Source organism: Dromiciops gliroides, chromosome 1 (genome assembly GCF_019393635.1).
Source record: "Dromiciops gliroides isolate mDroGli1 chromosome 1, mDroGli1.pri, whole genome shotgun sequence".
Lineage (NCBI taxonomy): Eukaryota > Metazoa > Chordata > Mammalia > Microbiotheria > Microbiotheriidae > Dromiciops > Dromiciops gliroides.
Window position 1 is genome coordinate 673,193,727 of NC_057861.1, and position 14,509 is coordinate 673,208,235.

The 14,509-nt window shown below is 41.6% G+C and overlaps 1 protein-coding gene across 1 annotated transcript in view; it reads right to left on the reverse strand.

Moving 5' to 3' along the window:
- Positions 1-14,509, reverse strand: part of SLC25A20 (solute carrier family 25 member 20) — a 49,644-nt gene that overhangs the window by 22,127 nt on the left and 13,008 nt on the right. Inside the window, exons 2-3 of the mRNA XM_043977031.1 lie at positions 5,570-5,662; positions 892-1,019 (exon numbers count right to left, since the gene is read on the reverse strand). Coding sequence (XP_043832966.1) covers positions 892-1,019; positions 5,570-5,662 — 221 coding nt within the window. The remainder of the gene's footprint in view (positions 1-891; positions 1,020-5,569; positions 5,663-14,509) is intronic.

The following is a 14,509-nucleotide window of genomic DNA, read 5'->3' on the forward strand; positions in this document are numbered from 1 at the left end:
CCAAAGTTTGAAAACATCTGGATCCAGTCTAACCCCCTCATTTTACAGAGAACAAAAATAAGGCCTAGAGAGGGGATGGGACTTGGACAAGATCACACATGCAGTAAATAGCAAAGCAGAGGGGCAGCTAGGTGGCGCAGTGGATAGAGCACCGGCCCTGGAGTCAGGAGTACCTGAGTTCAAATCCGGCCTCAGACACTTAACACTTACTAGCTGTGTGACCCTGGGCAAGTCACTTAACCCCAATTGCCTCACTAAAAAAAAAAAAAAATTAAAAAAAAAATAGCAAAGCAGAACTATTAAAACCAACCCAGGTCTTCATAAGTCACATCAGTGTTCTTCCCACTCCACCATGCTGCTTCCAGACAAAGCTTTCCAAAGCACCTTCTCTCCTTACCCACAAACCTAGGCAGAGACTGTCCTAGGGCCTGTCAATGAGGTATCTTTTATAGGTGAATTATTCTGTGGCTAAGTGTGAACACTGCCCCACTGTAGTAACATATCCTCTGCTCTGCAAAAGAAGGCAGGAGATATGTAATCCACAACTTTATTACCCAAGATCTATTTTTAGCTTGGACTCTTTTTTCTCACTGTGTCCACTAATGAAACAAAGCAGAAAATACTTCATTTAAAAACAAACAAACAACAAAAGACTATGTTCCGGGGACGGCTAGGTGGTACAGTGGATTAAGCACCGGCCCTGGATTCAGGAGTACCTGAGTTCAAATCCGGCCTCAGACACTTGACACTTACTAGCTGTGTGACCCTGGGCAAGTCACTTAACCCCCATTGCCCCGCAAAAAAAAAAAAGAAAAGAAAAGACTATGTTCCACTCACTACCCTGGGTCTTTCTCAAGGCAAGGCCTGAAGCAGTGGGCCTGAAGAACTTACTTCAATATATCATCTGGGTGCTTCTGTTGTAGTCTCTTCCCCAATCCGAAGCCAAAGAAGCACACAGCAAACATGGGTGTGACCCCAACAAGAGGAGCAGCCATTCCTCGGTAAAGGCCTCGAATACCCTGAAAGACAATGTGCAAATAGGCAATGGGCACCTTTTTAGCTTCTAAATTGAGAATGGGAAGGGACTTCTGAGATAGGTCATCTAAGCCAACTTCCTCATCTTCTGGATGAGAAAAAACTGAGGCTTACTGAGGTCATGTGATTTGCCCTAAGGCCCACAAGTAGATGGCAGAACCAGGATTTGAATCCAGGGTCTCAACTCCTCCATCTGGCACTCATTCCACTGTTCCATGCATTTTCAAAAGGAAAGTTTCCTGAAGAGGAAAGAGAAAGACCGCATCCTTTTAACTTTCCACTTTTTTCCTTCACCAGACATCCTGGCAAAGACGACAGAGAGCAGGAATCTGACAGGCCCAGTCCCTTCTGCTATGCGGTCTGACATTCCCCCACTTGAGCCCTCCAGCACAGGTGCTGATCTGGCAGCCAAAAAAGTGAATGTGATGCTACTTTGTATTAATAATGGAAAGAGAGTTTCAAGAGGGAGGGAGGAAAAGAAGGAGACCTCTGGGAAGAAGGGGATAAGTACTATTGTGTTCTGCTGTTCTCTGATCTGGTCAGGGCATTATCTGTCGGTTATGGGATGGCACATTTTAGGAATAGCGCTGACAGACTGGAGTATATGCAGTGGAAGGAGAACAGGATGGTGAGGGAACCAGAAACCATGCCATGAAGATAGTTTGGGACGTGGAAGTGGCCTTTGAGTATCTGAAGGCTGGAATCATGGGGACAGAAGATGAGACTTGTTCTCCTTGACCCTGGAGGGTAGAACTCAGAGAAACGGGTAGAATTTACAGAGAGGGAGATTTCAGTTTGACCTAAGAATAGTCTTCCTAATAATCAGTGCTGTCCAAAGAACCGAATGGACTGCCTCAATAAAGAATGAACTTCCCATTAAGAGAGGTTTTCAAGCAGTGGATGGATGATCCCTTCTTTTTTTTTTTTTAAGTGAGGCAACTGGGGTTAAGTGACTTGCCCAGGGTCATGCAGCTAGTAAGTGTTAAGTGTCTGAGGCCAGATTTGAACCCAGGTCCTTCTGACTCCAGGGCCGGTGCTCGATCCACTGTGCCACCTAGCTGCCCCTGGATGATCCCTTCTTGAGAGGCAGCCTTTGCTTGACCTGAGCTCTGAAGAGAACCAGAGACAACAAGACATGGAGGTGACAAGGGTAAGCATGCAAGGCATGGACGTCAGCATGTACAAAGACAGAAAGGTCAGAAATGAAATGCTGTTCAACAGGCAATCCTGTCTCCAGAGTGTGTTCAGGGACACTCAGATGGGAAATCTGACTGGAAAGACAGGCTCCACAACTTCACTTGTCTCCACTACCACCAAACTGGTCACATGTGCTCATTACTACCTTTTTGGACAACTATGAGAGCCTCCTAATCCATCTACCCAACTCTACTTTCTATTTCCAATCCACTTTTCATGCCACACACAAAATAACTGAGAAAAAAATAAAATAAAGACATTCTTAAAAAAAAAAAAAGCTAAATCCTTCTGCCTAGCATGAAACCCCTTTACAAAGTAGTCTTTCCAGCCTTATTTCACATTTCTTCCCTCCAGCCAACTTCTCTGCCCTCTGAACACAGACCTGTGCTTTCTTGCCCCAGGGCCTTTGCTCAGAGCGCTCCTGTGCTTACAAAGTCCTCTCCAAGGACTTGACTCATGCTTCTCCCTCTGCCTGTTGAATTCCTCCTCATCCCTGCTCAACTCCAATGTTCCTCCATAAGGAAGCCTGTCCTGATTCCCTCCAGATGATGATCTTCAGCCAGGATTTCATAGAGCACTTTATTGGGCATCTCTTTAATGCATTTTTCTTGTAACAGTCGCAGTAGGAATGGTGTGTCCCCCAGGCTTTTTTGTTTCTATTTCATTCTCCTACTAAGACATTAGCACCAGAAGGGCAGGAACTGCATAGTACACACATTTTGTATCTTCCAAGAACATAAGAACAACTAGTACTCAGAAAGTGTTCAATAAATCTTTAAGCAAAGACCTTATAGGGAAGCTAGGTGGCACAGTGGATAAAGCACCAGCCCTGGACTCAGGAGAATCTGAGTTCAAATCCAACGTCAGACACTTTACTAGCTGTGTGACCCTGGGCAAGTCACTTAATTCTCATTGACCACCACCACCACCCCCAAAAAAAGTAAAAGAAATGACCTTATGAAAGAATAAATGAAAGAATGTTAACCTACTTGGCTTAATGAGAAACTTTAATTAGGACTGAATTTAATCATACATTTACATTTCATACACATATGGATTTGTCAGCTACACCTAAGGATTTCAAAACATCGTTTTTAGATACTGAAAAACTTGGATGCCCTTTTATTAAAGACTCCCCAAAATCCTGTGAATAAATGCTCATTAGTGAGGCAATTGGGGTTAAGTGACTTGCCCAGGGTCACACGGCTAGTAAGTGTTAAGCATCTGAGGCCAGATTTGAACTCAGGTCCTCCTGACTCCAGGGCCGGTGCTCTATTCACTTCGCCACCTAGCTGCCCCAATAAATGCTCATTAAAGGACTGACTGGCAGGATAGGGAATCTCATGTCTGCTTGACAGACAAAGAAACCAAAGCCCCAAAAGGTCCAGCTTGTCCAAAGGCACATTAAAGCTTGGAAGCACAGTGAGAACTCCAAAACCTGAGCCAAAAGAGTAACTAAGACTCCTGCATGAGAGCTCCTGGAAGGGTAGAGTTGAGTTTGCTGTCCTTGATTTCTAAAGCACAGCGTGAGGTATCTCTGGGCATACAACAAATACGAACTGATGATTTTCAAAGGATCTCCTTTGGGTCAAGTCTGCGGGAGCTATTTTTGCACTAACCCTGTCCCTCTTCTGGTTCAAATGATACACAGTCATTTCAGGAACTGCAGTGGCCTTTGAAACTCTGTGGCAACCATCAACAGGCTCTGCAAATAGCAACAGTGGATTATATCTTGGTCACTTCAACCCCACCCCATACAAGGAGCACCTCTGAATAGGAAGGGCACCTATATTTATTGATGTCCTTATATGGTTCCCTTCCCAGAGGCAGTTTGCCTTCCAGACCACCCTGTGACAATGAGCCCCTCCTACTCCTGACTTCTCAGAACTCTTCTTTCCAACCCATTCTCAAACCAACTAAGTCAAGCACTACTAAATCTGTTGCTTTTTCTCTCATCTGTATCACAGTCACCTTTCAGTGCCTACCAAAAACAGGAAGTCAACGATCTATTGATTTATTTATGAGATTCTGGGGGGTAACTGGGAAGATAAAACTTCTCATTGAGAACTGAACAAACAAGTCTCTTCTTTTCAGGAGGGAGAGAAAAGGAGATGCTCTCAGTAGATCTTCATAAAATCTCAGCAAACATATGGTACAATGAGCCAGGCAATAAATGCATCTTCCAATCACTTTTTTTTTTTAGTGAGGCAATTGGGGTTAAGTGACTTGCCCAAGGTCACACAGCTAGTAAGTGTTAAATGTCTAAGGCGGGATTTGAACTCAGGTACTCCTGACTCCAGGGCCGGTGCTTCATCCACTGCGCCACCTAGCTGACCCCCAATCACTTCTTTAACCTTAAATGAGTTTGAAACACCTAAAAAATGACTCTGACACTCACTATAAACTGGTTCAGTGTCTACTTCAAGGTGTTTGAGCAAATCTCCAGTATTAAGAGAAGTGAGCTTATACATAATTATAATGAACCACCTTGGCCCCAGAAAAGAAATAGGAAATGCATCTCCCTCCCCTTTTACTGGAAAGGTAAAGAACTATGGATGTGAATGCAGAGAGTGTCTTTCATCTGCATGGTAGGCCCGAGGGGAGGGGGGGGGTGCAGTAGAAAAAAGAAATCTACAAGATAACTTATATATTTGAAAGAAATAGCAACTTGTATATGGTAGATTTGCAGTTTCATGTGCAATCATCCTTTTTACTGTACTATGTTACATAAATATGTTTTGTTCCATGAATTAAAAATAAAATAAATTGGGGGTGGGGGTGGGAGAGAACTATTATGAATGTTGGAATGCTGCATGCATTATCCCAAGTAACATGTCAGGTAATGCATTCCTTAAACTATTATTTTTTTCACCTTTGTTAACACAGGAGGGATTACTTTTGGAGGCAACAGGAGTGAAAGAAAAAGCCAGAATCAAGAGTTGGAGAAGGCAGGGTGGCTGTCTTATCATTGGCATCATCATCATCCCCGCCCCTCCTGCACCTCACTCTCCCTGTGGCTGTTGAAGGGGAAAACAACTAGTTCATTCTCCTAAAGGCTTAATAAGCAACTTTAGAGAGTGGTCACTAAAGGATAATTTAAATGCAAGCCTAAAAGTTTTTCACCTTCCTAATCTTGGTTTGAGGCCAGTCTTGTTCTAACTGCCCATAAAAGGGAATAATTTTTAAAGATCTGCTTATACATACAAAATAATGGCTAGATTGGTCAGTGATAAAGAGACAAGAAGAGTAGGAGAGAAGAGGCAGTACTGCAGACATCCTGCTCTGCAAAGCATAAAAAAACCACTGCTTGCCTAAGGGAGGCCTTACAAAGACTTACCTCTCCAAAAAGTGTCTTTTTGAAACAGTCAAAGGTCCCAGAGTAGAGGGGAGGTTGTCCTGGCAGGCTCTTCGGCTGAGTCTGTAGTCTTACCTGTAAAAAAAGGGTTAAAATGCAGTTAACTTTCATCTATTCAGAGCTGACTGCTTGATAAAAGGATTTTCTATTCTCTCTTGTCTTTTTCCTTCTTGCTGTCAAACTTTCTCAATATGAAGTGACATCTAACACTTTCATTTTCTCAAAATACATTATTCTCCCAAGCCTCTTGGATTTTGGTTTTCATCCCTACAATTGCACTGAAAATGTATACTTAGAGATCCTAATAACTTTCTTCTTACAAAATCCAATCTCTTCTCTCTCCTCATCCATTTTACTTTTCTTCTTTTTTCAATAGTATTTTATTTTATTTCTTTCCAATTACAAGTAAAAATAGTTTTCAGCATTCATTGTTGTAAGACTTTGAATTCCAAATTTTTCTCCCTCCCCCATCCTGAAGCCAGCAAGCAATTTGATATAGGTTAAAAAACATATTTCCACATTTACTCATGTTGTGAAAGAATCAGAACAAAAGGAAAAAAACAGAAGAAAGAAGAAACAAACAAAAAACCCCAACAACAAAAAGTGAAAATAGCATGCTTCAACCTGCATTTAGACCACTTCACTTTTCTGCCACATTTGAGACAGAAAGCCATTGGACCAATTCTTGAAACTCTCTACCCTCAGTTTTCTGAACACTCTACTCTGGCTTTTCTTCTGCCTTGCAATATTCTTTCTCCCATCCTCTCTGCTTCATTGACTCCCTCACAGAATTCACCTACTCATAGCTTCAATTAATCATCCATGCTAGTGACTCACAAGTGACTCTGTCCTTGACCATTTATTTATTCTAGTTTGTGAAGCTCAAATTAGATAACAGGTATAAAGTGCTTTGCTCTAATATCATCATTAATTGATCTCTTGTCTCCAGTTCTCTTTCCTCTTCCAATCAATGTCAAGACTCATCTTTCTAATGTATCATATTTTCATCATGTCACTCACTCACTTAAATAACATATACAACAATGTCTTTCTACGGCTCAGCAAACCATGTCTGAAATCCTTACTCTGACATTCAAGGCCCTCTAACTTTTGGTTCCAATTTTGCCTGTTGAAATAGCTGTGAGCTTCACACCTATCAGAGTAGCTAATATAATAAAAAAAAGAAAATATTGGATGCTGGAGAGGATGTGGGAAAACTGGGATGGTAATTCATTGCTGGTGGAGCTGAACTGATCCTACTATTCTGGAGAGCCATTTGGAACAATGGCCAAAGGGCTATCAAACTGTGCATACACTTTGATCCAGCAATACCATTGCTGGGTTTATACCCCAAAGATATCACCCAAAAAAGAAAAAGACCTATTTGTACAGAAATATATATATATCTATATATATCTATATCTATATCTATATCTATATCTATATCTATATCTATATCTATATATATCTACTCTTTTTGTGGTGGCTAAGAATCAGAAATCAAAGGAATACCCATCAAGTGGGGAATGGCTAAACAAGCTATGTGGTTAGAGCACCGGCCCTGGAGTCAGGAGTACCTGAGTTCAAATCTGGCCTCAGACACTTGACACTAACTAGCTGTGTGACCCTGGTCAAGTCACTTAACCCCAATTGCTTCACCCCCTCAAAAAATATTAATGTTAAGGGGCAGCTAGGTGGCACAGTGAATAAAGCACCGGCCCTGGATTCAGGAGGACCTGAGTTCAAATCTGACCTCAGACACTTGATACATACTAGCTGTGTGACCCTGAGCAAGTCACTTAACCCTCACTGCCCCATCCCCCCAAAATATGAATGTTAAAAATGATCTTTACTTGTAATTGGAAAAAATAAGATGCTACTATAAACAAAACAAAAAAAGAACTTTTAAAGGAGGCGTAACAGAAGGCAGATGAGCCAGGATAATGACATGGACTAAGAAAAATGTGCCCGTCTCTTAAGAAAAGCAAATGAGAATTAAAAAAACAAGTAAATTCAATTAATAAGGACCATATTTTCCCCTTCACTGAGAATAGACTCTACTTAGTCAAATTACCCATTCTTTGCTTGTTTTCACCTTTTTTATGGAATGCAATTCAACCAGCATTAAGCACATATTCTTAGACACAGTGCCAGGTGCTAGGGATACAAAAATACAACCAAATCAGCCTCTGTCCTCAGGTAACTTACTAGATACTAGTGGGGTAGCAATATGTCCACAGATATTGCAAAATAAATAGAAAGTGATTTAGAGGTAGGGAATACTAACACCTAGGTCTCTTGTAGGTGGCCTTGAAGGGAGATAGGGGTTCCAAGAGACTCCCACATATACATATATATAAATATATATATATATATGTCTATCTCCAGATCAAGACTCTTTCAAGCTCCAGTCCTACCTAGACAATACTTCAAACTCATGATTTCCAAAATAAAATACATTCTCTTTCCCCCAATACCCACCCTTCTTTAAAACTTCCTTAGTCTTTCTAGTCATGCAGACACACAATCTCAATGTCATTCTTGAGTCCTTACTCTCCCTCACCCCACCTATTCAATCAATCACTTGCCAAGTCTTGCTATTTCTGCCTCCACAACACATCTAAGTATGTTTGATCAGGCCACTCCCCTAATTCAAAAAATGCCACTGGTTCCCTACTACCTCTAGGGTCAAAATTCCTCCAGCATTTAAAGCTCTTTATAGTGTCACCTCATCCAATATTTCCAGCCTTATTATAAACTAGTCTCTGTCACACCCATTACAGAATAGCCCACTGGACCTCCTGACTTTCCTTCCTACAGGGTACTAATCCACCTCCCTTAACCACACCTTTGCACCTGCTGTCCCTCAGGGCTGGAATATGCTTCTACATACTTCTGAATGGAAAACTCTTCCATTTCCTTTAATACTCAGCTTAAGCACCACCTTGTGAGTACTCCCTTAATGATATCCAGCCACTGACTAAGTGCCTTCTCTCCCAAATTATACTGTATGTATCTTATATATGTTTGGTGTATACTTAAAAGCATACATGCTGGGGGAAGCTAGGTGGCGCAGTAGATAAAGCACTGGCCCTGGATTCAGGAGTACCTGAGTTCAAATCCGGCCTCAGACACTTGACACTTACTAGCTGTGTGACCCTGGGCAAGTCACTTAACCCCCATTGCCCCGCCCCCCCCCCACACAAAAAAGCATACATGCTACCTCCCAGACACTTGAAGAGGGGTGCCATTTATCTTTTGTTTCTGTAACCCCAGTACCTGGCACAATGCTGGTTCTTTTGTTTGTTTTTCAGTTGGGCAATGAGGGTTAAGTGACTTGCCCAAGGTCACACAGCTAGTAAGTGTCAAGTGTCTGAGGCCAGATTTGAACTCAGGTTTTCCTGACTCCAAGACCAGTGCTCTATCCACTGAGCTACCTAGCTGCCCCACAATGCTGGTTCTTAATATATTCTTGATTGATAATGGATTTTACTATTACAGATCTGTGACTTCATCTGCATGAGTGCTCCATCTATCACAACCCCATGGTACAATATGGAGGTAAAAGTGCTGGATTGAGCATCAGGAGAGATGTGGGTTCAAATTCCACATTAGACCCTAGATGAGTGACTTTAACCCTGAGCTTCTGTTTCCTCATCTGTAAAATGGGGTTGGCAATATCAATCTCTATTTCCCCGGAATGTTCCCAGAATGAAATTTTTTTACAGTACTTTGCAAACACTGCAGTACTACATCAATGTTAGCTCTTTTATTTCTACATACACCTTCTCATCCTGTGTGATTCTTATTTTTCTCTTTCTGTAAATCCTATAGAAAGGAACCACTTAAACACCTTCCTCTGTATCTATATGTTATTTCATGGCTATCAGGGCAACACCCCGGTTGTGCATCCCTCACTCTGGCAATCACTCTCTTTCTGGTTAGACACATCCTCAATGATGTTTGCTAAGTCATTTCTTAGACTCAAGTTATTACTGGTAATGTGCTGCCTTCTGCTTATGCCCACAATGTGGCTTCCCACTACTCTTTGGGTACCTGTCCTTTTTGATTACTTTTAGATACAAGATCCTCAGATCTATGATTCCCAATCATACAGTATCAAAGAGAGAACAATGATAATTAATACAGTGGCAACAAACTATATTATATTATTCTACCTTTCATTATGGTTATTTGTATAAGTGGCCTTATCTCCCCTACCAGATGCCCTTGAGGGCAATTACCAACTTCTAGATCTTTCCTGTCCCCCACTTCCCCTCACTTCCCCTCATACTCCTCAACAGCCAGAATGGTTGAACATTATGCCTCAAAGGCTACATACCAGAGGAGTTCAAACTCTATTCCACCGAATTTGGATCTGAAACCTTCCGTGTATGTTGTTTTCCCTGTTAGAATTAGAGATCCTCAGGGGCAGCTAGGTGGCGCAGTGGATAGAGTACCGGCCCTGGAGTCAAGAGGACCTGAGTTCAAGTCCGGCTTCAGTCACTTGACACTTACTAGCTGTGTGACCCTGGGCAAGTCACTTAACCCCTATTGCCTCACCCAAAAAAAAAAAAAAGAATTTGAGCTCCTTACATTTTCCCATTTTATACATAGTAAGCACTTAAATGCTTCAGTCAGTCAGTCATCTAGTCAATGGCGTTGACCTACTAACAGAAACTAAGTGGTATAATGAAAAGAAAGCTGGACTTGGATTCAGAATATCTGAATTCAAATCCTGGTTCTGCCACTTAAAAACTATGAATCTTTCAAGTAACTCAACTCCTTGGGCCTTAGTTAATCTTAAATCAGAATAATATTCTCCAATAGATAAATGATCAAAGAATACATATTGGAAGTTCTCAAAAGAAGAAACAAGGGGCAGCTAGGTGGTGCAGTGGATAAAGCACCAGCCCTGGATTCAGGAGGACCCGCTTGACACTTACTAGCTGTGTGACCCCTGGGCAAGTCACTTAACCCTCATCACCGCGCCACCCCCCCCCCAAGAAAAGAAGAAATAAAAGCTACCAACAACCATTAAAAAAAATGTTATAAATCACTATTAAGGGAAAAAAAAAACAAATTAAAACACCCGAATTCATCTCATACCCATCAGATTAACAAAGATGAAAAAAATGAAAAATAACAATCACTGTGAGAGCTGTGGGAGGGAAGGCACCCTAAAGCACTGCCAGTAAAGCTATGAATTAATCCAACTATTCTCGAAAATAATTTAGGACTATAAGCAAAAAGTTACTAATCTGAGTATACTGTGCCCAAGTGATACCTCTACTCCAAGGAGATATACTCCAAGGAGACCATCCATATGTGCAAAAATATTTGTAGAACCAGAAACAAAGCAGATGTAAATCACTTGGGAAAAGCTTAAATAAATTATGTTTAAGAATATAATGGCAGAAGACTGATGATGGAACTTGAGTCTTACTCTTGGCAAGAATGCTACCTATGACTTCAGACATGGCCAATGTATGGATTTGTTTGTCTTGACTATATTTATCTGTTATTAGGGAGGGCTTTGGGGGGCCAGGGAGGGGACTGACAGGCAAAGGAGATTAAAGAGGATCAGTGATGTCAAAGAGTGTCAATGGCATACTTTTAAAATGTACAGAAAAAAGCAGAAAGAAATTCAGAGACAGGCATTTCTAAGAGGAAATTCAGAGATAAGCAACAAAGTGAAGTTCAGGTTAAATTTCTTTTTTACCTCAAAAGTAAACCATGCTGTATGCAACGTACAGTTTTCATGTAAAGTCTTCTTTTTCTGTTCTTTATGTATGAAAATGTTTGTGCTTGTTAAGTTCATAAAATGAACAAAAAAATGGGACTCCTAACTTCTGTGTATCCTGTGGCCGGGCATACCAAACTCTGGGATTACAAGACTAGGTCTTATGGCTGGAGGTGTGAGGGGAGGGCACCATACATTTCAAAAACCAAGCTACAACTCATGTTTGTATCTGCTGCTTCTACCAGGAACCACAGAATGCAAGTTATGTTTAGGTCTCTACAGATGTTGGCAAAAGGGCCCTCCACCCCTGAGCACACACCCAGGTAACAATGTGAGATGGAGGACAGCTTTTATTTCATCCCACAGATAATATAAATCCTGTGGCAATTCTATAAAGTAGTTAGTACAAGAGTAGAATGTGTAACCAGGGTCACTTTAACAAGGTTAAAAATTAAAAGATGAAGTATCTGTTTTGGACTCTATACTGGGGCAAACCAACATTTAATGATTCACATTAGCTCATAAACAGTTCATATTCTCCCTCTCCAGTGAATGCCACCTTGCTCCTCAATATACAGACCTATAGAGTTCTCTGGATATATAGCACCACCCTGTGGTTGGGACAATCAGGGAAGAGAGACAAATTTAAGATTCCTAGAATGAACTCCTAACTACCCTTACTATATTAACAGATCAGGGAAATCAATCAACAAAAGTAATTTAGGATTCAGGAACTCTTTCTACTTTGATGCTGTCATTTCTTAGAGAAGTTGTATAACAGTCCCTCCACAGCTACTATCCCTGGGCCTGCAGCATAATTTTGGGGAACCAAGTCAACGAATGGGCTTCACCCTGGGACTAAAGCCAGCTTTCAGTTCTCTGTTTAAATTCTCTCCTGATCTTCTAAACCTCTGGCAGAGCTGTCTGGCCCTTTTTATAGGCCACAGTCCTAGAAAGCTATGGAAAGACCCATGTAAGTCACCAGATCATCTAAAACTAAAATTCTAGTTTGCCATCAATTACTGAGGAGGTCTAAGCACCTCTAAAAGCCAGAATCAATATTCCCCAAATAGGTTTCCTACTGTAACTTTCTTAAGATCTCCCTACCCCAACCAGAGAAGTGATCACCAGGGGATGTTCTCCAAATCAAAGAGGCATAATGAAGTCCCAAACAAAGGCCTTATCTTTTAACCTTGTTAAGGGGCTCTGGATTACTCATAGTCACATCATTTACATTTGCACTAACTAATCCACAGGGTTTGGGTGAAAAATTCTCAATTCAACAACAAACATTTACTCAGTTTACTTACTACAGTAAGGCACTGTGCTAAGTCCTGGAGAGTACACGGATTTTCAATCAACAAGCATTTATGAAATGACTGCCATTTGCTAGGCCCTTGGGATATAATTTTTTTAAATGAGACAGATCCATAGGGGGCAGCTAGGTGGCGCAGTGGATAGAGCACTGGCCCTGGATTCAGGAGGACCTGAGTTCAAATCTGACCTCAGACACTTAACACTTACTAGCTGTGTGACCCTGGGCAAGTCACTTAACCCCCATTGCCTCACCAAAAAAAAAAAAAAAATGAGACAGATCCTACCCTCAAGGAGCTTACATTATACTCTACCTATTCACAAATCAATATAGGCTATTGTATATACAAAACAAATTATAGTGGAAGAGAACTAACAACTGGGAAAACTGGGCAAGTTGTCATCAACTTGGCACCTCAGCTCAGCTTTGAGCAGGGCTGAAGGAGAGGTGAAGAGGAGGCATATTTTAGGAATGAGGGGCAGCCCGGGGAAGACACAGAGGATGGAATGGTGTAAACAGGGAACAGCAAGAAGTCCTGTTTGGCTGAATAATAGAGTGTATATAGGGCAGTACTTCATAATCAATCAGATAGAATAGAGGCTGGAGCCAGATTGCAAAGAGCTTTAAATGCCAGGAGTTTATTTTGTCCTAATAGCAATGGGGAGTCCCAGAAACTTCTTGAAGTCAGGAGTGACATGGTCAGACTTGTGCTTTAAGAATATCGACTGAGTAGCTGTGTGGAGAATGAATTGTATAGGGGAAGCCCTCCAAACCATAACTTCTCTGCTCCAACCACTATCTTCCCCTCCTCTCCAACAGTCATCTGAATTGTCTTGAGGACCCTTGGTCCTAGCAAGTGAGCCCCTGCCTTACCTTGCTAGAACCCAGGCCTCCACTTTATGCCATGGATTCTCTTCTCAGACTATTCCTTCCACTTTCTCCCTGGTAACATGTACTATACATGTGGGATCACTGGCTAATCTTGACGGGGCCTAAGCTACTTCCAGGGCAACTACCACTCACAGACCCTATGTCATCCCCTTTCAGCTCCCCTTTAAATACTGTCTTCCTCCATCAGAATGCAACCACCTTGAAGGTGTAGACTGTCTTGTTTCTTGGATTTGTATCTCTACACTTAGCACAATGCCTGATCAACAGTAAAAACTCAATCATTATTAATCATTCTACATGGCTCAAGCCTATAATCCCCACTGAAGGAAGGCTGAGGCTAGTGGATCACTTGAAAGTACAGTACCCATATGGTCAGCCCCCAAGGAAGAGGAATGGGGTCCTAACAGATAGGCTACCAAGGGGCAAGCAAGCCCAGGTTGGAAACTGAGCAGGTAAAAAGCTCCAAAGCTCACAAGTAACAAAACGAGGTTCATGAATGACCCATGTACTTTCAGCCTGGGTGAAATAGAGACCTAGCCTAAAAATAGAAATAGATGAAAATGCTTTACCTATTTATCTAATTAATGAGATATGGTGAAAAGGAAACCTTTAAGGAAGGTCTTAAAAGCTATGCTGAGTAGCTTGCATTTTATCCTACACACAATAAAGAACCCAGAAGGCTTTTGAGAAGGGGAGGAAGGTGATGAGTTGTTTTGGAAAGATGATTTTGGCAGGTCAATGAGAGATGGATTGGAAAAAGGAAGGCCTGAAAAGAGGGAAATCAAAGACAAGTTTATTACAATAATCCAGGCAAGAGGCAGTATGTGAAAAGGGGATCAAAAGATTTTTCAAACATGGGCAGCTGGAAAAAAAACAGTAAATAAGGGAAGAAATGACCAATGGGGCACCCTCCCGGAGGAGACAGGAAGGGATACGGGATGAAAGGCCCAAATGGATGGCATCATCCTTGATA